The sequence below is a fragment of the Schistosoma haematobium genome, chromosome 5, assembly GCF_000699445.3.
Source record: "Schistosoma haematobium chromosome 5, whole genome shotgun sequence".
NCBI classification, from domain to species: domain Eukaryota; kingdom Metazoa; phylum Platyhelminthes; class Trematoda; order Strigeidida; family Schistosomatidae; genus Schistosoma; species Schistosoma haematobium.
In genome coordinates this window covers 16467570-16490019 of record NC_067200.1, presented here as the reverse complement: position 1 = coordinate 16490019, position 22450 = coordinate 16467570, and the positions used below count along the sequence as shown (strand labels likewise).

The 22450-nt window shown below is 33.2% G+C and overlaps 2 protein-coding genes across 4 annotated transcripts in view; one reads left to right on the top strand and one right to left on the bottom strand.

The window, feature by feature from the left end:
* The window catches only part of MS3_00009251 (uncharacterized protein), a 74465-nt gene extending 59403 nt beyond the window's left edge, over window positions 1-15062 (top strand). Inside the window, exons 19-28 of one of the 2 annotated variants that reach the window (XM_051217594.1) lie at window positions 2160-2258; window positions 3443-3757; window positions 4633-4764; window positions 4898-5083; window positions 5933-6049; window positions 6689-6749; window positions 7991-9227; window positions 10336-11488; window positions 13372-13749; window positions 14367-15062. In XM_051217594.1, coding sequence (XP_051065011.1) covers window positions 2160-2258; window positions 3443-3757; window positions 4633-4764; window positions 4898-5083; window positions 5933-6049; window positions 6689-6749; window positions 7991-7998 — 918 coding nt within the window. In that variant the 3' untranslated portion in view covers window positions 7999-9227; window positions 10336-11488; window positions 13372-13749; window positions 14367-15062. The remainder of the gene's footprint in view (window positions 1-2159; window positions 2259-3442; window positions 3758-4632; window positions 4765-4897; window positions 5084-5932; window positions 6050-6688; window positions 6750-7990; window positions 9228-10335; window positions 11489-13371; window positions 13750-14366) is intronic. The other variant, XM_051217593.1, reaches the window with a different exon arrangement.
* The window catches only part of SACM1L_1 (Phosphatidylinositide phosphatase SAC1), a 29427-nt gene continuing 20748 nt past the window's right edge, over window positions 13772-22450 (bottom strand). The window contains exons 10-13 of one of the 2 annotated variants that reach the window (XM_051217591.1): window positions 19348-19673; window positions 17784-18065; window positions 15920-16458; window positions 13772-14142 (exon numbers count right to left, since the gene is read on the bottom strand). In XM_051217591.1, the coding sequence (XP_051065008.1) occupies window positions 16337-16458; window positions 17784-18065; window positions 19348-19673 (730 nt within the window). In that variant the 3' untranslated portion in view covers window positions 13772-14142; window positions 15920-16336. Of the gene's footprint in view, window positions 14143-15919; window positions 16459-17783; window positions 18066-19347; window positions 19674-22450 lie in introns of those variants that run through there. The other variant, XM_051217592.1, reaches the window with a different exon arrangement.

Below are 22450 nucleotides of genomic sequence, written 5' to 3'. Positions count from 1 at the left end.
TAGAGATATTCAGAAATATAATTATTCTACTCATTGGGATATAACAAAGAGATATATTTATTACTAACTTTCTACCCAATGTTCAATTTATTTGAAAATATTAAGTTCAACTTTGGCATTGATACCGACTTAATAGTTGAAGGTTGATTACCTTTACCACAGAACCACATCACATTTCATTTGAATTAATGTAGTAACAACGTCATATGCACTGTTAAGAAAATAGATATGATAATAGGTATTAATCTTTTCATTAAAGTTACTTTGTCCCGAATAATCCTGTGCATCATAGTCCCATTAAGTGTAATGTGTGAATGTACAAATAGGACTAAGAACATATATTTTAAGCATTGATCTCGTTTTTACTCTTGATATTATTTTGATAAATCGACTAACTCGTGTGATTGAGGCTAATAAATGTGATGGTCTAATCGCACTACCCATAGTAGAGCATTTTCAGCACATGGTTGGTTGTGATTTTCAATCTGTTTTCATCATGTTTATTCTGAATTCTCACGAATATTGCTTTAGATGATAATAAATATTGTTATTGATAATGAATTCATTCACTGTTATATCTTTAGTACAATATTAAAAAAATTGATTTAATGCTTGAATCGGTTTCCTAAGCTTTTCTAATAACTCCAGGCTAAATCTACACAACAACTTGAACACAAAAGATAAGGAGCGGAATATGGAAATAACGCTTTACTCCAAGGTTCGTTCATGCACAGAAAGCTGAGAGTATTTATAACATTTTATGTGGATTTGGGCTTCTGGAACCTTACTAAACATATAGCTAGATGTTTCTGAGAAACTTCTATTCAATACTGAATGGATAAAATGTTTCCCAGCGTTTCTGGGCGATTCCGAGGAATATTTTTGATCTCTTCAACAAATATAGAATTTTCGGTGTAAAAAGTAGCACTTTTCGAGTAACATGCTTAATTATTGTAGGATTAAAAGTCCTCTATACCCTTTAACTGCGTCGACGTTTTGTCTCAAAATCCGTACTGAAACAAACCTTGATATTTCGAAAACCGGTTTGAGTACCAGCTCATTTTTTTTGTTTTCAAACAACTATTTATTACGTTCCTGTGTCCTGTTCGTGAACTTGCACATAACTACTAAAAACATCAATTGTTTATCTGTTACTGCACTATACAAATCATAAACAATATGCCTTTTCATTTTATTTTTGTTCTCATTTGGTTTCCTAGTTAATTTTACTAATAGATTTATCCAACTAGAAAACGCGTTTGTTCATTTTCTTTAGATTAAATAGTGTTACATAAAATATGAATAGTATGATTATGTTAATTAGTAAAACTGTAATGACTGAGGTCCTACTGTTAATACTAGAATCGAGGATCCACTACGATTTCCACTACGCTAACTAGTGGTAATAGAAATCTTATCGGCTCTTCAAACACGTCGCCGTTAATTTAAAATTCACTCATTTATATGGAACTTTACACATCTTAGTTAATAAATATTACGTATGGTAAATAAACAGATGTTACTACAAAAATACTCAAAGTACACATCTGAATAAGTGTTACTTGAAAAATGCAACCGACATCATGCCGAACAAAATATTAACATTAGAAAAAACGTGATCTGACCTTTATCCCATGTTATCGAAAATAAACTCGCTAAGCATGACTTTTAGAAATTATTATTGTTGTAGTAATCAGATGGTAAAGCTACCACTCAAATCATTTGAAGCGTCTTACATTTTTTAAAAGAAAACTGCGGAGTAGTGACCGTGTAAATCTTATAGTGTGTATTGAATGAAAGGACTTCTTGTTAATGTATTATCTGTATCACGCGAATAAATAAGTTTATCATTTTTTTGTCCAATCTATGTTACTTATAAATGATAAATATCCTATTATACACCTCCACTCTCACACTGTCCTATTAAAATCGAAGCGAATTGTATTTTTCTTCACGTGATCATTGAGAATAATCCAAGTTGATTATCTGTAGCACAATATTTCTTTGTGTTTAAATGTTGAATAGTTGTAGATTATCTTTAGGAGTATACTCACCGAATCCTGAGTATCCAGATGCGTTAAGGGAGTATTGATCCTTTTGTGTTAAATTCTTCTCAATATTCAACTGTTGATTTATTTCAACCTTCTTTTTTTTCATAGGGTTCAGACGGTTTCGGTATCTTCATCGTTAATTTGAGTCCAAACAATGAACCTGGTGTATTCGTCAGCGAAATCCGTCCAAACAGCCCAGCACAACTAGTAAGTGGATCTCACAGTATGTAATTCAGTGCTTCTGAATCATATTTTCATTACTTTTATACTAATTACTTCTAAGTATTAGTGGCGGGAGAACTGGCTATCCTCATCTGGAGTAACAAAATTGTATGACTATAATAGTGTACTGTTCTTGATAGGCCCAAAAACTTATGGGGACACTGTGATTAGTTTAGGGTTAACTAACTATTAAAGTTATACGCAAACATAAAATTATTCCGTTATTTAGATATGTTTTTAAAATTGCTAGGAAATGAAAGTACTATATTTTGTAATAAAATATGTAAATCAGTGTTGGACTAAAGTTAATCTAATTTTCTAAAATTTCGTTCAATTAGATGATCGTAAATAGCTTTGGAATCTGCAATAAACGTACATTGGCTCAATTTCTCACCTTTTGCACCAACACAGTTATAAGGAGAGCAGATTTTCAATGTATGAGCACTAATATATGTGGTAGTGTAAAAATAAAGATGTAAATGAGTACAGGCTGTCCATTTTATCTATTTTATTTTATTTTTATTTCAACACATAAATATTGGTACAAGAGTGTTATGGCTTTAGGTTGCGGTCGATTTTTACTCTGTGCTAATTGTTGTGTCCTTGACTGGAAAATTAGAGAGCAGCGTACTTATCGATCGATTACAGTGACACGTAAACACGAACGGACGGCCTAGAGTCTCGATTGGTCTCGCTTCCCTGTCTAGCCCAGTCAGTTGAGTCCAGAATACAAGCCACAGCCTCGGAGATATGAATCATTATATTTCAAACATACTTTGTTTATATACCAATCAAGCATACCACATCGTACCATAAAATAGAAAACAACATTTTGTACAATATTCAACAAGTGAACAGATATCGACCAATAAGAAATATCCATTTAAAGTCCAAGGACACCATTGGACTTAACATGATAATTATTGGTCTATTCCTCCGCATCCACAACAAAGAGGGGACCAAATATATATGCTAAGTGATCTCTGGGGATCTAGCAGCCCCAATAGAACCCCAACTGTCTAAGGACGCTGCTCAGTCCATCACTTTATGTGCTGATTTCATGTCTTGATCTGGATTGCTTATAGGTTTCCTTTATTTTTTGAATGTAATGCTTATAAATGTTTCTTGGATGTCGTAAAATACATTCTTCATCGATTATTTTTTTGCAGCAAGGAGTTCTTAGACCTCATGATCGTATACTAGCTATTGATGGTCAACTTCAATGTGATTATGAAAGTACACTGGAATTGTTGCAAAAATCAAGAAAATCTGTACGCCTAACCATCGGTAGGCAAATACCTTGTCACAGTGACTCACAACAAATGCTACAATTTGGATATGTAACTACAACAGGGGATAATCCAGACAATGATATAAAGCATCATAAATTATCCATTATACCTGGGATTCCTGCTACAGTTACTCTGTACAAGACTGACGGAGGTCTCGGATTCTCGATTGTCGGTGGAAGTGACACAGTTTTGGTATGTGCTATTTGGTTAAATATAAATGATGATTATTTCAACTCTTTCTGAAGTTTAATTACATCATTGTCATTTTTCTTCAATTCATAGCTGACTGATTTCAATTCTTACCTTTCTTTATTACCATTAATCTAGTTTCAGTTGCTTGATTGCACTATCATCTAATGTTTGTTAACTGCATGAGCTCTAATCATTATTTCAATGTTCTGGAACTTTCCTTCCCAGAGTTTATTCATCCGAAACAAAAGGACTTTTATGACCTTATTAACTCTATTAAAATCTTCGCTACATCATGATACATATATTCATCTTTAATCACCCTCGTATTTATAAGTATATATATAGTATAATAACTTTGATTTTGAAATATTATAGGTTGTAAGCAGCTGATGAGAACCTAACGAAATAAAATGAATTCATATTATTCTGGACCAATCGTTGTTCTTGCTCAGTCCTATTTATTGATTTTACGTATATAATATGATATGCTTGATTATATGGAAATAATTACCCCTTTTCTACTCTTTACTAGATGTTAACTTGCTACAATTTCACATCATGTGGGATATGAGCTAGATTTGTAGTTTACATGATTGACTGATTTTACTTAGACGAACATTGAACTATGGGGAACATTGAGGAGCTGTTTCATCTTAGCATATAGCTCCTTAAGAGTTTTTGTGCACAACTCAAATTAAGATCGAACACGGAACTACTAGGCCTCGTCGTGAGGATGTCTCCGTAATATGAACTGCGTACCGAACGATCGTACTAAGTTTCCTATCGAAAGATAGTCTTTCACATACATAATTCGTCTAAGCATATTAGATTAACTACCAGTGAATCACTGCTCCTTTTTATTTGTTTCGTTAAAGAGTAACATTTTGGTCCATGAAGTACACTCTGGTGGAGCTGCTGCACGTGATGGTCGGCTTCAAGTTGGTGACCGCTTATTAGCTGTCAATGGGATCGATCTTCGTGAAGCTACCCAAAAAGATGCCACAAAGGTATTTTGTTTTGTTCTCATGACTTCTTTTTACCAGTGATTTCTGCTAGGAATTCCACACATTGTCTCCGTAAAATTTAACTTCCAATTTTAGTCCTGTTTAACTTTTCATCTATGTTTACTTCAATTACCAGATTATACGAACAGCTGATGACTGTATCCAATTGGTTGTGTACAGAGATCCTGAACCACAATATATAAATCAAGGTGTATTCGAATGTCATAATGTTCACTTGAAACGTGATATGCCTGGACAAAGTTTTGGTCTGTCATTGATTGGTCGACCTCATTATTCGACTGGTACAGCTATTGGAGGCATTGTAAGTATATATATATATCAATTATTATTCAATTGTTATTATTACCTATATATTTTTCGTCTTTTCTTTATATCTATCATGTGGACGATTATTTCCTAAATGTATGTTCCTTAAATTATTTCCATCTTCCTACGTTTCTTCAACTTCGAGATTTTTACGCAACCTTTTGGTACTTGAAATCTCTGAGGTCTTTATAATTTGGTTTCTTTATATTCTTGTTTAGACTTATATATTGATTGAGCCACCATAAATACGATTGTACAAATTTAGTAAATGATATCGTTGAAGAGAACATTTTCTCTGGATTTCCTTCTGTATTCAGTAAATTAGTGGGTTTCTTCCGTTATTTTTCCGATATTTGGTAAAACTGAATGTTCTTGAAATTTCATAGTACTCAAGTAGCTGCGTCTCACAGTAGTTAGTTAACTTACTATAGATCAAAGCTGACCATGAGTTTATGGTCAGCCTCGTATATTTGTGATTGATAGTTTCTCCCAAAATAGTGTTCCTATGATCATCATTAATTCAAACTTTATTCAATATAAAATAACAATCATTTGAATGTGCATGGAGTGTAGAACTTTGTTTTTTTTGTTACCTTTACTCAGTTAATTCCCCACCATTCAATTTATCGCCTACCTTATATTCACAATGATTCATAGAAAATTTCGATTACTTCAATTCTTTATTTTACAACGTTTAATTTTATTGGTCAACAGAGTGATTGGGGTGAATTTGTGATTCTTGTTGAATTTCATGTACGTTTCAGCTATTTCCCATCGAAATATAGCTATGATATCTCACACATTTCTCTGTTCGATGGTTTGTTTTCTCCTTTTCTGTAACCAGGTAGAGAATAGTCCAGCTGCTCGTTCAAATCTTTTGGAAGTTGGTGATATAATTTTAGAAATTAATGGTTGGGATATGCGTTTGGCTAAATCAGATGAAGTAGTCAATTTATTAAAGGTTAGTTAGTGTTGTTTTCTTAGTGAATGTAGGTTCTAGATTGTAGGTTAAGTGGATGTACAACAATATAAATTTAGTTACAAGCATACTACTTATTATAAAAATGTTTAAATTTCTTGTCCTAGATTTAATGTCTGTGGGTGTTTTGACAATATGTCGATTGCTTCAAAAGTTTGAACTTTTGTTCTCCTACTCATAAGTGTGTGATAACATGGAACTACTCAGTAATATACCCTCGGGCGAATAATCAAATGTGATTGAGAGCCAGAACTTATTGAATAAGACAAAAAGCTATCTAATATACCGCATATGTCATTTTTGTACGCTTTATTTGTAGTGAATATTCAACAATTATTCTTTCCAAGACCATTAGAATTACAAATAACAGATAAATTACCATAGCATATTTTTTAATTAGTGACAGTTAATCTACTATTATTTTTATATATATATATATATATATATATATATATGCAAGACATTAGTTTTAATTAAATTTTACAGTTTTATAAAATATGAATTACAGTTTCCAATTAAAGTTTGAAATCTTGATAAACATATTCTATTTGTCATTACATAAACCAATGGATTATATTCATTCATGATTACGTGTTCAATTTTTTTTTTTTTTGCATATAGAATGCACATAGCGACGTAAAATTATTGATTGGACGTTACAAAACTGGGCCATCAATGCATGGTATGTTCATATAATACACTTATGTTTTGTTTTGTTCGTAAATTTAAACTTATTTGTAAACAAACCTCCACCTTTTGTACTTTTTTAGACGTGATCGGTAATCAATAAATTATAAAGTTCATTAACTATGCTGATATTGTCATAATGGTTAAAAAAAAAATGAATAATAAAGTTTTTGTAATGACAATTTGGAAGACAAATTCACTCACTGAGTGGTTGAATATGTATTAATAATGAATATAAATTATCCCTCATATACAAAAATATTCAACTGACGTTAATATAACTTTATAGATGATCATTAAGTAATTATGAATAGAAATGAAAGCTATATGATTATTCTTCCTCTAGACGTCATTTCATTTCTAAAGTTGATGGTTGTGAAAGCATTATTGTAAAGGTTAGGAATTGTAATCCTTACACCTTCAACCAATTGTATGCTTCCGTTTAAGCCCGAGTTATCTGGATCGTTGGTTGATTTTTTTAAAACACTTTCATGAATGATCAACATCGTTTTGCCTTACGGTTTTAAATATTTTTGTAATTTTGTTATTGATGATACAGAAAGATGAATTTATGAAGTTGGAAAGTAAAGAAGCGAAATTACTAAGAATTATGGTTGTGGAAAGCTATATATTATAACTTAAGAATACTTCTGTTCCCCTACAAATGATTATTAAACATGTTACCTGATGATTACCACACGCGTACCAATCAAGAAGCTCTCGCTTCCCAGCACTGTTAGTCTAACGGTGAATAACTTGATTATCTGACAACACTCGCTAGCCTTTTTCTAACCTGTGACTTTACTAGTAAACACCAAAGTTCACTACGTCTCACCTTTATCTGAATAATTATTTCGCTTTTTATCATAATTGTCTACTGCTAGCAAACAAAAATTGTTTTACCCCCTCTCTTCTTTTATTTGTTTTTTTCTCGAACTGCTGTTGCGTTGCTCCTCTATGTCGAAATTATTATTTTCGTTGTTTTCGGTATTGTTGTTGTTTGTGATGATAACGACTACGTATTACATATAATCTTCATATTTATCTTGCTTCATTTCGTTATCCCTTTGATCGGACCTTTGTGTTCATTCTTTTTGCACCATACTATCCAATGCATCTGTTTGCATATTTTATTCTATGAAATGCATTGTTGTTGTTCTCGTTACTATCATCCAATTTAATGTTTTTTTCTCTCCGTATGTGTTCCTCATTGTCATTTATTATCGCTATATGTAGGCTGTTAGTTTTAGCTTATTTGTCTGCCTGCCTACTTATCCAGTCCCCACTTATTTCATTGTATATAGTTAATCATTTGATGTGAAATAATCTTTACAAAAAACAAATGGACATATGCCTCACAGAAGCAGGTGGAGAATCGAATGAATGGTTAACATAATAGGAGGAATGAAAATGATGAAAACTACATAAATTTTTTTTACAACTGAACCACATAATCTAAATCAAAAACGACAGTTATATACACAAAATATTCAGATAGTGCGATTGACTTTGTTTTTCTGCGCATGTAGTACGAAATTTTATTTTTACAGTTAGCATTTATGCCTCACTCATTTGCTCATAATGAAGTGTTCCCTCTTATTTCATGTGTTATATTTGTTATTTTATAAAATTTATTGTGGACGATTTATTTTAACTCTTTTCTCAAGTTTTCTTTAACTTTCCTGATCTCTCTTATGTAAACACAAGTATTATTACCAACTTATCTAAAAAATTTAACTGATATGTGATGCAATAATGTACAAATGTTTCTATATGACTGCACCGGAAATCTTTTTCTCCTGTTCTTTTAATCACTTATACTTTAATATAATTCCTAAACTATGTACTGATTCACGTATGTATATACATGTATTACTAAATAGTTTTGCTGGCGTGTATTTGTTTGGAATTTCCGAATTGATATTTAGACGTTTGTGTTACGGTAGATATGAGTCATCCTATTGTTTAGAGCATGTGTGAATGCGTTCATCACTCGTTGTTTTTAAAATCTCGTTATAATACCGTTGTATTTGCATCCTGTATACGATGATCCCATAACGAGAAATATGAGTATATCCGTATATCTGCATTTTATCTCATAGCCTATCCTCGAAATCGATTAAATGTCTATGTGGTTGTACTTGAACGTCGTCAATTTGGCTTTTGTAATGATCGTCCTCAGGCGGGAAAACCTTATTCTAATGATCCTGATATCCTTGTTGATTCTGTCTGTCAAAAAACTGATGAAAATGAATTACACGATTTAAAATCATCAACCAACTGTATTACCGTAAACATCGATCAGAAGATTAGTGGTGATGACGGTAATAATAACAATGATGAAATTGCTTCAGCTGCATTTGGTTTGCGTATTCGTTATGCGAGTTCACAAGAATTATGGGACTCACACATTCGACTAATCGTAGATAGTATTCAACATGACAGTCCAGCAGATCGATTAGGAATGATAATGGTAAGTAGTCGTTTCTTGCTTCTCTTCTGTTTTACTAATGTACATTAAAACTAGGATGGTTAAAAAAATGCTCTGTTTTAAATAATTTTGATGATATTAATCGCTTTATTCAATATCATATATTTGACTGCAGTAAATCTTCCAGAGAAGTTTGAGCATGTCGACACTGTCGTTCGTTAAAACTGTACAATTGTATTCATAGTTATTTTTTGATATATACATTGTCGAATAAATAGGTATTGCATCATAAAGAAACCGTTGGATAATTCAAAGTATCAAACTGCTATTGTTTAACAGTCCTTACTTTCCTATTCAACTAACAGTACAACTTCACCTCTGAACTGTCAATGGACTGTGAATTGTTTACATAGTAACAGTAATTACTTTTAGTTTAATAGTGTTATAATTTTTTCTGATTACAACCCAGCTATTCCTATTGCTTAGTATTCTTGGACATCAATTCACTCGACAAGTCCCCAAATCAGAACACGATTGAACAGGAAGGAAATTATATTTCAAATAACAAGGGTAGATGGAAGTAAGAAGCACAATAAGAAAAAACCGTTAGTATATTTATAGTTTTTACATGAGAAGATTCTAGAGTGTTCTTCAACTGTCGATTGGCGCTGATTGGATACGAATTAGCCAGTTAGCGTGCACCGATACAATCATGCACGGAACATGTTTTAATATATGTCCCGCTAACAAATAGATATGTAACATACCTCACTGACAAAAGTAGGACTTCAAGAAGTAAATATTCTAATCAACTTATTACGACTGAGTCAGCATCATAAGGAAACTCAGGTATATATCTCGTTATTATCTGAGACAAGCAAATAGTGTTACTATCAATTAGATTTCTGTTTTGTTTTTATAAATCTTGGAGGCTAATAATTTTAATATTGGGAATTCTAGTCATACTCATATTGATAGAAATAGTGACAATTTGAGTATGTTGAAATAAATGGTAAAGCAAAGAGATATTTCAACTTGAAGGAATTAACGAAAATATCCCAATTTTATAGATACTTCCTGCTACGAAAACATTTTATTCCATACCGTGGAGTTTCCAAATGTTTATTAATCTTTTCTTTTGCTTATCTAGCCGGGTGATCGCCTGTTAAGTATAGATCGTGAACCGGTAGATTGGTTGAACCCAACCGAAGTGGTCCAGCTATTAGCTAATCTACTGTATTGTACAATTGAATTAGGTCGTTTACCGTATTTCAACGCACCATTATCTGCCAACAATAATGCTATATCAGATAAATGCTTTAAGCCTTCTCCACCACCGGTCACTTCTTCATTATCTCCATCTCATCGAATTCAACAAGATGAACATGATATGTTCCCACCTTATCCACCTCCGTCACTAGAACTACCGACATTATTTGGTGGTATTATGCCATGTATTGAAACACCAAGCTTTTTAAGAGATATGTGCACTTTGCCTGAACTACAAGATGAAGATGATGAAAGTAAGAATAATAAAATTAGATTTGGACATCGTGAGAATGATGATCATTATCGGTTACCTGAATCTACTTATTGTGCAATTAATTCAAGCAATCAACAAGACCAAATTGATTCAATGTTGAATATGACACCTTTAAATGAAGAAGAAATTGAAAAGGCTTTAGAATTAGCTGGAAGAGGCAGTGGAGGATTTTTTGTACGACAGATTTATTTACCAGCTGCACCAGTTAATACTAACAATAACGCCAATTCTAGTTATATATCAAATATTCATTTAGGTTTACGTTTAGTTAGTGGCCCGGGTGTTAGTGGACCAGTTGTTGTTCGTATTGAGCCGAATTCATGTGCTTCTAGAACCGATATTCAGATTGGTGATCGTATACTGGGTCTAGATGATAAACTGTTACTTTCTTTACGTCAAGATAATCATTCTGCTGATGATATACTATGTACAATTGAAAATGATTGGATTACACGTTCAATAAATTCTCAGTTGACTTACGAACAAAATCCCTGTTGTTTAACAATTATTAGTTATCATAGTTTACCATTGTTCAGTTCATTTGGTAAACAAGAAAGTGATGCTAAAATTGAAGAAAAGAATTCAAATAAATACCTAGAAAATAATGCACAACTTACTATATCTTTAACAAATTTACATCTAACCAATGGTAATACTTCTAATTGTCAACATAGCATTAGTAGTATTGATATGGGAAATCCGAAAAATCACGTGGTATCTGATACTACTACTCCTTTACCATTCGAATCCAAATCACCCAGTAAGTTCTATTTCAGTATTTTATTTTAATGATTTTGTTCGTTAAAATATTTGAGTTTTAAATGACGGAGAAAGTTTCAAGCTTAGATAAATGCTTTTGGTGGCGTCCAATTCTCTAATGTAGATTGTTTGATTGAAAAGTTTTCATTGCCATTCCCAACATCATCAGCACTTACCTTATATAGAAGTAAGCTATTCCACGAACTTGAGTTTGTTTTCGTGACCCTATGGTCAAAGCCTTCAGTATACGTTTATCTTCTAATTTCATAAACTGTTTCACAGTTATACAGTAATGGAAAGCCAATTGGACTTGTGTTAGCATACAGATATCTTTAACGCACGTCGGCAAAGACCAACTGAGCCTTCTGAATCTGTGCACAGATTTCGCCAGACGTCAGTCCATCATGGTTAATGAAACTTCCAAGATGAGTGAATTGATCAACATACTTAGCTACTTTACTCACTATCATTAGGTTGTGTTAATACAAACCAATCTATAATTCCGAGGGAAAGAAACTCATTCTGACACGAACATACATTCATTGTTGCTCAAGGCGATCAGAAATCTCCATTTCGACATATCTATGGTCCATTTGTGGACCTGATAGACTATCAGCCTTGGGAAAATTTGTTGGGGTGTTATTTCTGTCATTTATTACTAATTTAAATGAAAAAGGGGGTAGTGAGCAACCTTAGTAAACACCACTTAATGTTGGCAATTCTGATTAAGATTTACCTTTGACTCAACCGATGATGTTCGAGTAGGGAACCTGCACATTAATCTACTCTTCATCTTGATACAGACTTTAGTCTTTTTAAGAGTTGTTCTTCTCTTTGCTGTTGACGCCGATTTTGTTACTCCTTCACTCTTGTTGATTTCTTGCTACAGTATGATGATCTACGACGTGTAATATTTCGGACATTGAGACTGTTCTAATTTAATTTTCTCTGTTTGTCAGCAATGCTTGCATCTGCAAGCTTATACACAAATCTCTTTGATTTTTAGCTACTGCCAGACTAGGTAAAAATTGTGCTTCCAGATATCCAGACAACATTCAAAGCAATAAACAACAAGTGGTTATGTAATTTTCAGATTTGAATCTTCCCGATCGACTAACGCTACTTGGTGTCTTTTGAAAGTATTGATGAGACGTAATTGAAACATATAATGCAAGTTGTTGCTTCTTAATTTTTCCGACTGCTCAAGTATACTGAATCTTCATTTTCTGCATCTTATTAATATATGGTGAGTCATTAGACTCATTGATCGAAAATTTGTGTACTTTCAATGACTTTGGTCAATTGTAGGGTTAGTATATGTGAGAGTTATATAATGAAATGTATTTTATTGTAATGATTGTCACCTACCTTCTGTGTATCGATTGTATTGAGTCAAAATATACTGGGTCATTCACAAAAAATGTTTTCGTTCTTACTTGTTTGACCCGCCTTACCCGCATTTTATCAATTATGTATTTAGTAATGGATTATAAATTATTACAATTTAAGAGACTGACAAAATACAACTTCATTTTTGTGTATCTGATTCATGGCACCCGATTTTTCATTACGTTGTTGAAAATGAGAAATCAAGTTTATGAAATTTATTTTGGATGACCGGGCTTCTTTTTAAACGTATTTAGCTTTAAGTCATGTACAAGAATATGCATTTGGGTTCTCAATAACGCTATATTAAGAAAATTTTAATCACAAGTTATCCTTGACCACTATTAGTTCTTTTATTGACTTTATATAATCTACACATATGCTTCTAGATTATAGTTTATCGCACGTGGAAATTAGTCATTTATTATGTGAACCTTATTTTCACGTGTTATAATTTATTTTCTGCTTTTCGATGCTTTAATTTTATTCATTCAAAAGTAGTGAGTAAATTCCAACAAAATGGAGGAGTTGGGCACCCTCATTCAGATGAGGAGCTACATCCAAATTCACCATCATTACATAATCACCGCTATGAATTGTCTCTTGAACCAAGCGATGATGTCATACATCGCTTACCGAATAAAAATCTGTTTGTAGATGATGCGATCCACGTGATATGCGAAAATGCTAGTACTACTACCAACAAAAATAATGGACAACATTCATCATGTGTTGAATCGGTATCATCACTTTCAACACCGCCACCTGACGATGATGGCGTTATGTGCAATCGTCCATTGATGAATATAAATCGTAAATTTTCTATTCAGAATAATCAACATGTCTATAATAACAATGGGATTATGAATAACAAAGGTTAGTTAGTATTTTAAACACAGATATAAACTTTTTTAATTATGGATAATACCGATTATTAGCAATATGCACTAATATAACAATCGAAATGTGAATATAGTAGTACTGAAAATTAATGAACACTGGTTACCATTACTACTATTTCCACCATACAAAGACGATTAAACTGCAAGTTGGTTCCCAATGAGATCTTTTTGTATTGACATTATGATTTATTACTGAAAGGATTCATCAACTGTGAAAAGAAAGAACGTTGTCTACATACATTTATACGAGCTTATACGGTTATTTTTAGTTGATGAATTGAATGTAGATGGTCTGGTACTTCGATGTTAAAATTTCTAATCGATTGCACAACTACATCTAGTTGGTAAATTCCATTGAATGATTAGCCTGTAAAATAGCAAGTGTATTACTTAGTGATTCCTAAAATATCAAATAAATCATAATAATAGCTCTTAAAAAGTCGAATTGTCAATAAAACTAAATGAACTACCCGTTAGTTACTGGTCTGCTTATGAGGACTTATTTTATAGACACGAGTTCTACTTCGTCCATAAATATCGACCATCATTTGTCAGAATCAGTATATATATTTATATCCTCTTGTTTTACAGCATGCCTTTAACACCGACAATAACAACAGAAGTAAATATACAATGATATATCTAAACAAACAGGCTCGTATAAATATAAATAAAATGAATACAATGATTTGTGTTTGGTTTTCTCCTTTTCTTATGTAATATTTTATTCTAAACACTTGGTTTGTTTATTTCAAATTGTTAATATCCTGATTTATTTTTTTGATTGAGATTTGTGTTAAGAATAATTCTGTTATTACCCTCTCTCTCTGCGTAATTTTTTTCTGAATAAAAAATCATCAATTATTATTTGTAAAATGAAAAATATTCCCTTTTATCATCAATTATCCTCTATCAAAAAATCACACAGACAGTTCAGCCAACTAGTAGTAACTGTCGTTGGTGCAGTTGGGACTAGGAATTTCAAAACACTTTATCCACTCTGTAATTCGATTGCGAAGTGCAAGTTGCTCGTTTCTGAAAAATATTAAAATTATTAGCTTCCTTCATTTTTTTCAACTACACTTTGTGTCTATCATAATTAAAAGGATTTCAATGTTGCATACTTCCCTTTTTCCGAATGTGAAATTCTTTACCTAATTTGATTATTTTTACGAATCTGGAAAGTAATTTCTTACATGAAATCAACATATAATTGTGAATATATGGATATTTTTGATTCAGTATATATAAACAAATAAAATGAGCACTGTCATCAAATACAGTTATCGTGCAACCTTTCAAATATTATTGTCTATGTGGAGGTGATCGGTTAACGTTTAAGCTGTTTAGCTTTCACACAAACAGTATAACTCAAAGCCTATTATACAAACCCATAATTCGGTAAGCGAATCTAATGAGAATGATACGGACCAACTAGTATGGATAATTAGTATTTCAATGGTCACCAAGCGGGGTCCTATCGCATACTTTTCATGAATATTTATGATATATATTGCCGCGACTTGAGTCAACAATGAGCTCACGATTGTGCAGTTTATCATAGGCTGGTCTCAGTCAAAGAACTTTTAAAGCGAATGCTTTAGATTTTTCGAACTGCTTCAGCACTCCTTAGAAGTATGCACTGGCGATCTATGGCATTTTGCCTAAGATCGGTAGCTGGTACGAACCATCCATCGGCTCATAATCTGACTGCATCCAATTCATTGTACAGCGCAACCTACTGGCGTTCTATTTGGGTAACTGTTTCTTATCGAATTCTTTAACACTAGCTTCCAAAGAGCTTCGGGATATCCAATTTAGAGTAAGCAACATTAAAAACAAGTTACACTACTTGTTTAACTACTATTGAGATCCACGATTTAAGTGTTATTCTAGACATTACGAACAGTTCTCCACGTAGGATTGCAGACACGGTTTATATCTCATGATCTTGACGCTACACTAAAGAGCCTCGGACAACCGAGATGTTTTTTACCGGTTCCAGTAGAAAGACAATCTTACTTCTTCATTTAACTACAAGGAAGTTGCAATGGTACACTAGAATCAATTATTTAGACAGTGAAAAGTCTGCTATTCATTAATTTTTATGAGGATTGATGATCGAGGCAGGTTTTCACACTTACGTACTGAAACATCCGCTGAGAAAGCAACGAAAATTTTGTGACATTTTAAAGGTGGATTGGTTTATTGAAGTTCAGATGGCAATGATTTGATTAGTTTAAGCATTCGAAATATTTCACGAGATCAAACTTAACTCGAAATATGAAGAGAAAAAGAAAACACCCCGAAGAAAGACATTGTAATCACTACTAATATAATGAGCAAAGTTGTCACAGTTATAAAAAGATTCCTTTTTAGCACAAGAAAGAAGACAGAAAAGATATGTCCTTGTTAGTCGACCAAACGAACATATATTCCTATTAAAATACAAAGATGTTTGTCAATATTTAGTTTTATCGAGCAAGCATTACATTCTTCAATAAACGAAATTATTACGGATTCATGGGTTTTATCGTAAGAATTGATTTGGAAAATCCTCTTTAGTCTGGACAAAATCGAGGATGGTCAACAAAATCATCACCGTAGGCAAATATTGCTAAAGCAGAAAGAACTGAAGCTCCACCCCAGAATAGTACGTAAGTTGCTTTCTCTGTCCAATGAGCTGAAAATAGATATAAACCAAATAAGGAACTATAGGATGGATTTTTTTCGAAAATTTTGTACGAAATACAACCTTTACAGAATTAACATTGTTTCGGGTTAGATAGTCCATCACAGGTAATACAAGACCTGAAGTAAGTATGCATAGGTTTACGTTGCCATACCTCATATATGTACACAAAGAAAGCTGAAATTAACCAACTCATTAGGGCTATTGTTAACTGCAGTGAGGAGCTAAACATGTTATTTAAATACATGTTTTAATAATTGACAAAAGTTAAAAAAAACTAGACTATTTAAACAAATTGGTTCTTAACTATCCCATCTAATATTCACAATATCTCACGCCGCTTACAATAATTCAGACTCAATGTAACACCTGTGCTTTTAAATACACCGATGATTCTTAAAATTATTTCAATAACCATATGAAATTGTAAACCTGAGAACATCTACAGAGTGTGAACAGCTAGAAGTGCTGTGAAATATTATCAACCTGTAGTTCAACAGATGAGGGTGCCCAGTCATCGCCATAACTGCACTGATGTAAACCTTGGATAAAACGGGATGTAGGGAGTAATAAAGTTTCTTTTCAAGTATGGAATTTATCAGCCGGAAGTTACTATTTATTAAAAGGTCATTGTTACCACAGAGATTTGAACACAGTATTGATTAAGCAAGGAAACCAGGTCACATTATATCTTAAGGCTGAATGATAAGTCAAATACAATGACTCATAATGAGTAAGGGCATTATTCACCTGGCCACGGTCATCATTCGTACGTCCATCTCATGGTCAACCTATCTACCTACATACTGTAAGACAATTCATCTGGTATTAACTTACTATGGTCAGTGCATGAGAAATTGAACTTTACTGTTGAAAATAACTAGTGCAGAAAAATCTTAAAAGTTGATTTTGTAATTACTCAACTATACAGTTCTGTTATTGTTATGCCACTGTATGGATAGCATGTAATGTAGTGTGAAATTCCAACCAGTTACACAGCAAAATTAGGCGAGACTGTAATTTACGGATGGACCAATCAGGTTTAAGACACCAGATCTTGGATTTTGGCGCGAAATTCACTCGTCCATATGGCTAAATAGCATCTTGGCATTATATATGATTCCAGTTCGTGATGAAGACTAATCCTAACGCCCAACTGCGAATCCTAATTCGTCACATCAATTCACAACCCTCATTAAACTCAAGTAGGTGGACACTATCAAGGTTACTTAAGCATCGCTCAAAGGTCGTCCGTAAATCATAGTTTAACCCAACATTATTATAATTATCAAATACAGAGTATGTTAAACGCCTACCTGTAGGAAAGATACAACACAATACAGACATAGCTAAGGTAAAACTAAATACTAGTGGTAGAAACTGTGTAAACCATTCAGAATCAGAATTTTTTAGGCGGCGTCTAGGAGGTCCACCTGGTCCATGTAATGGCTTAAGATTCCCATTAACATCCATTACTTTATATTGGCCAAGAAGTAAATGCATTGAATCTTGACGGAAGCCATCGTTGAAATTATTTAAATAATAACGAATTATTGAATAATAACCATCCATCAGTATACCATATAATGTTCTTTTACCTATTTTTTTTAATAAAGAAAAAAATCTTAAATAGCGAATAAATTTTATGGATATTGATATTATGTGACTGGAGACAAATAGTAGCTAGTCATCGACCTAGTTTTTGTGCAAAGTAGAACTTAACTACAAAAAAAATATTGAGAGAACTGATAATCCTTTATAGGGTTGGAATCATGTCGCTCGGTATCACAGTCGAAAATCTTATTACTGAACTATTCACATGATCGCCTCATCCGAACTTGACTCAAATAATTCGACCAGCACTATAGACTAGCCATGAAATCAGTGACTACTCACTGACTAATTGATGTGAAGTTCAATCGCCATTTATTCTGTTGTTACATCATTTGTTTAGCTTAATATGATATAATTAAAGCAGAAGTACGAAAGGAATTTTATTTACCATAGTTACAAAACGTTCAGTTAAGTAGACTCAAACTCACAATTTTAAGGATGAGGATTACATTCTAGTACGTTGTTTAAAAACAATGACAAATTGCAGGTTTCATCAATCTGTAATGAAGCAATTCTTGCATGGAATTGACTCGTAAGCACCAGATAGGGTGTAGATGTCCTAGTAGTATCCTTACATTGCGCCAGCTGCCTGAACACTGACCAACAGTGATAATAATCTTTAACACTAAGTCTGTCTTCGATTTATTGGACAGGAGTATTTTCTGCAATTTTGTATTAGAGGGAAGTATTCCCAGAAGCTTACTAGCATCTTGGAAAGAGAACATGAAACGCCTAAGGTCGAATATGGGCACGGAACCACTTATAACCTTTGTTTCAAACTAGTAATTGTTAAATAGCGTTGCTCAAAGTCGCCATTTCCCTCTATATTTGCCATCAAGGATGTTTTAAAAAGAGATCTCTAAGAAATGTATTCCTTACCTAAAGTCAGAGTAATGTATTTGTATTCGGGTTATACTTGGTACAAATGTTAGGTGAGTTTAGTTAAAGTACTATGGTGCGGCTGTGAAAATCAATTTCATTAAGATGACGATGTTCAACATCTCACTCCATTTTTAATTAATAGTGGAAAGTGTGTTTTAACCACTAGACAACCGCTTCTACTGAGAAACCACTGAGTACATAGTAGCACTAAGAACAACTGTTTCGTAAGCTATAACCACTAATGGTTCTTCAACACATCAGTTAAAAATAAAAAAACACTTTTAAATTACATAAGTACCCATATATTACTTGAATGAACACTTACTTCAAAGTTAATATGAATTCAAACCTTGTAAGTCTTATTTGCTCTAAAACAAAATTTACCTGTTCTAGTGAAATCTGTTTTCAAGGCTGGTGTACCTGCATATTGAAGAGAACAGTAATCTGCATTGTTAGCCCAAATCGATTTAAAACGAAATCCAAAACCTGGCCACAAATGAGATAGAGGTGATGTAGTACTAGCATCGGCTGTTCGAGAAACTGTACCTTGCAATATACCAATCTCAATCATTGCTTGTTCTAATGCACACCAACTAAGCATAGATTGGATCACATTTGTTCTGTCCAAGCAATCAATACAGTTTGAACGAAATGTTCCAGTTTGACGAGTAATAATTGTTGCAGAGTTATTCATATCTATATGTAGTTGTCTAAAAAGTGGAAGTGATAAACTTAAATAGTATCGTTTCATCACTAAAATTACAAAAACCGATAGCGCTGATCTATACAGTTTTCAAAATACTCTTAGTCAACAGTCTTTCAGGCAAGATGGTCATATAACCTGAGTCTATAAAGGAACAAAACTTCAAAATAGTGACACACAAAATAACACTCGGATTCGTTACAATGGGCTAGATGCTACTTACCAATGATCAAATGTCCCCAATACCATTATTCTTTTTATTAATTTACCAAGGTTCGATTTACAAAGACGATAAGAAAAGGCTATATTTTACAAACGATGAGTACATTTTTTTTCATACGATTGAATTAAGAAAACTTAGAATTTAAAAAGAAATTTATTTACTCAACTTTAGGCTACGCCATAAGTTTGTGGGATTTTAAACTAACGTAGAACCAGGTACATATATGCATCGGTCCAAGTTGCCAAACGTCATTAGCACAATGAGATGGACACCAATGTCATGGAAATAGTCACTTCAATGGTAGTAATATATAGAAAAAGGTTGCATATAAAGATATGCAGGGAGAAAAAATTAGTTCGTAGAAGGACAAGGTAATTTTAGTTTCACAGTTTAAAGGAAGACAAAGAGTTTACACACCGACGCCATTGTGACCGACTCTGAGTCATGTCTCCCAGAGTCTCCAAACAACTATTGCGATAGCCACGCAGACCCTAATCAAGTGGCCTGAATCTACCAACATGGCTCAGACTAGAAATTAGTGACTTCATGGGTTGATGCCGCGTTTTGGTTTGGCCGCCCCTAACGTTCTTCCAACCAAACCCAACACTTGTCAGCATTGCGCGTCGTGGTAATCGGAGTTCAGGTATACGCAACACGTAGCCCAACCATCTCAGTCGACGAAGATTTACAAGCTCATCAATTGATTTACCATCATTCCCTAATACCCTGCATCCAATCTCATTATTACTTACTCGGTAATCCCCGCAGATGTGAGCAATACTTCTAAGACATCTTGTAGTGTTAGTCATTAGTTTTAGCCCATAATATATCTTATTCTAGTTTTCGGACATTCCATTCTATTCATTCTACTTGAGTCATATTTTGACCTTGTTAATTATTCGCTTATTAGCCTAGACTGTTTTGACATGAGCGTATATGTCTGTACACTTCATGTCCCATGACTCATCACATGTCTGTAGTTTATTTTGTCTGCCTATAAATATTGAGTAATACCCGGCTTGAAATGGAGTTGGCTTCCCAGCCATCTTCCCTGCGCGTCATTTTGCTCTGTTCTATTACATTCACTTTACATACAAAATATATGTATTCAAAATCCCATTCTCGTTATTTGACTTATCTAAATTCCGTTATTGACTAACGTGATTTAAGTCGACGATGATATACGAGAATTGGCGATAACAAACATCCATACGCTCTAAACAGGAGTCAGATCAACGGACACAAAATTGGTGAGCCCGACGTGATATGATTGAGAAAATGTCATAATTTAATGACAGCACGAACAAGATTAATAATTCCACATTCGGTCATGATATTGGCAATAATGTAATAATAAGCATATAATGATAATTTGAATCGTAATGGAGCAAACCGACGAATGGATCAATGAGAATGGTTGACATGAGTACAAAGTATCAGTAAGATAATACGACTTGAGCATGTCCATACCATGATGCACAGGCTTTGCTGAATTTGTTCGTCGAACGTATAGAGTGCAGAAGTTCCTTCATCGACGTAGCTTGCTGCGTTGCGTTCGTCGTCGGCGGGCTTACCAGATCAACGGACACAATCTGTGGTCAAATACAAGTAGCCTGCGAGTATTTTCTACTCTTAATGGTCACATTTCGCAGCCGTTAAGTAGAACATATAGTGACTCAAGTGCAATTGAGTTTAGTTCAGTCAAGGTCTTTTGTTGACCTATTTAATGGACAAAGTCATCCATGATATAACAACCTGTTGTACTATCTTTATTATTATGCTTGTATGAAATACATATGCTTGAACATAGTTTAGCGTCTACGCATGTATTCATTCTGCTAGCTTCATTATTAACTGCTTAATCTATTCGCTGACTCATCCATTTTCCTATATATATATATATATATATATATATATATATATATATATATATATATATATATATATATATATATATGTACATTTGCACCCATTGACTACTACTACTACAACTACAACTACTTGCTACTGCTACAATCGTAGTTCGCTTGCTCATTCATTTTGCCTCTCTGCTGTCTGGTCCGAATCATCTGCTAAATAAACTGTAGTAGCTGCTTCTTTTTGCCTTCTGATTTCAAACATCGTTGAAGATTATACGACAACGGTTCGAGGGTGATTAATTATCGAAGCACAGCCACTACAAAGTTGGTAATCCCGACGTGAGAACGGGAAGCGAATTTTGGCGAAATAATCAAATTCCAAAAATCCGACTACCTTCATCTCAATTTGGATTATCAAATGAACTATAATTACAACTGTGGATTTATATTATTATTTTAATTACACTTACATTATTTCGCAAACATTATTAAACGTGACGATTATAATCATAATAAATAACAATTATCCATAAACAATTGATATATTGGTGCAATTTAGTAAGTCTGTTCCATTTTATAAATTGTGCCATTTTTTATTATCATTGTTTTTGCCCATCTATTCTTCCTTGTGACTGTTAAATTATTTTCGTGTGCTAATTAATTTTTATAAGCATGTCTTATGAAAACACAGTTTCAAGCGTA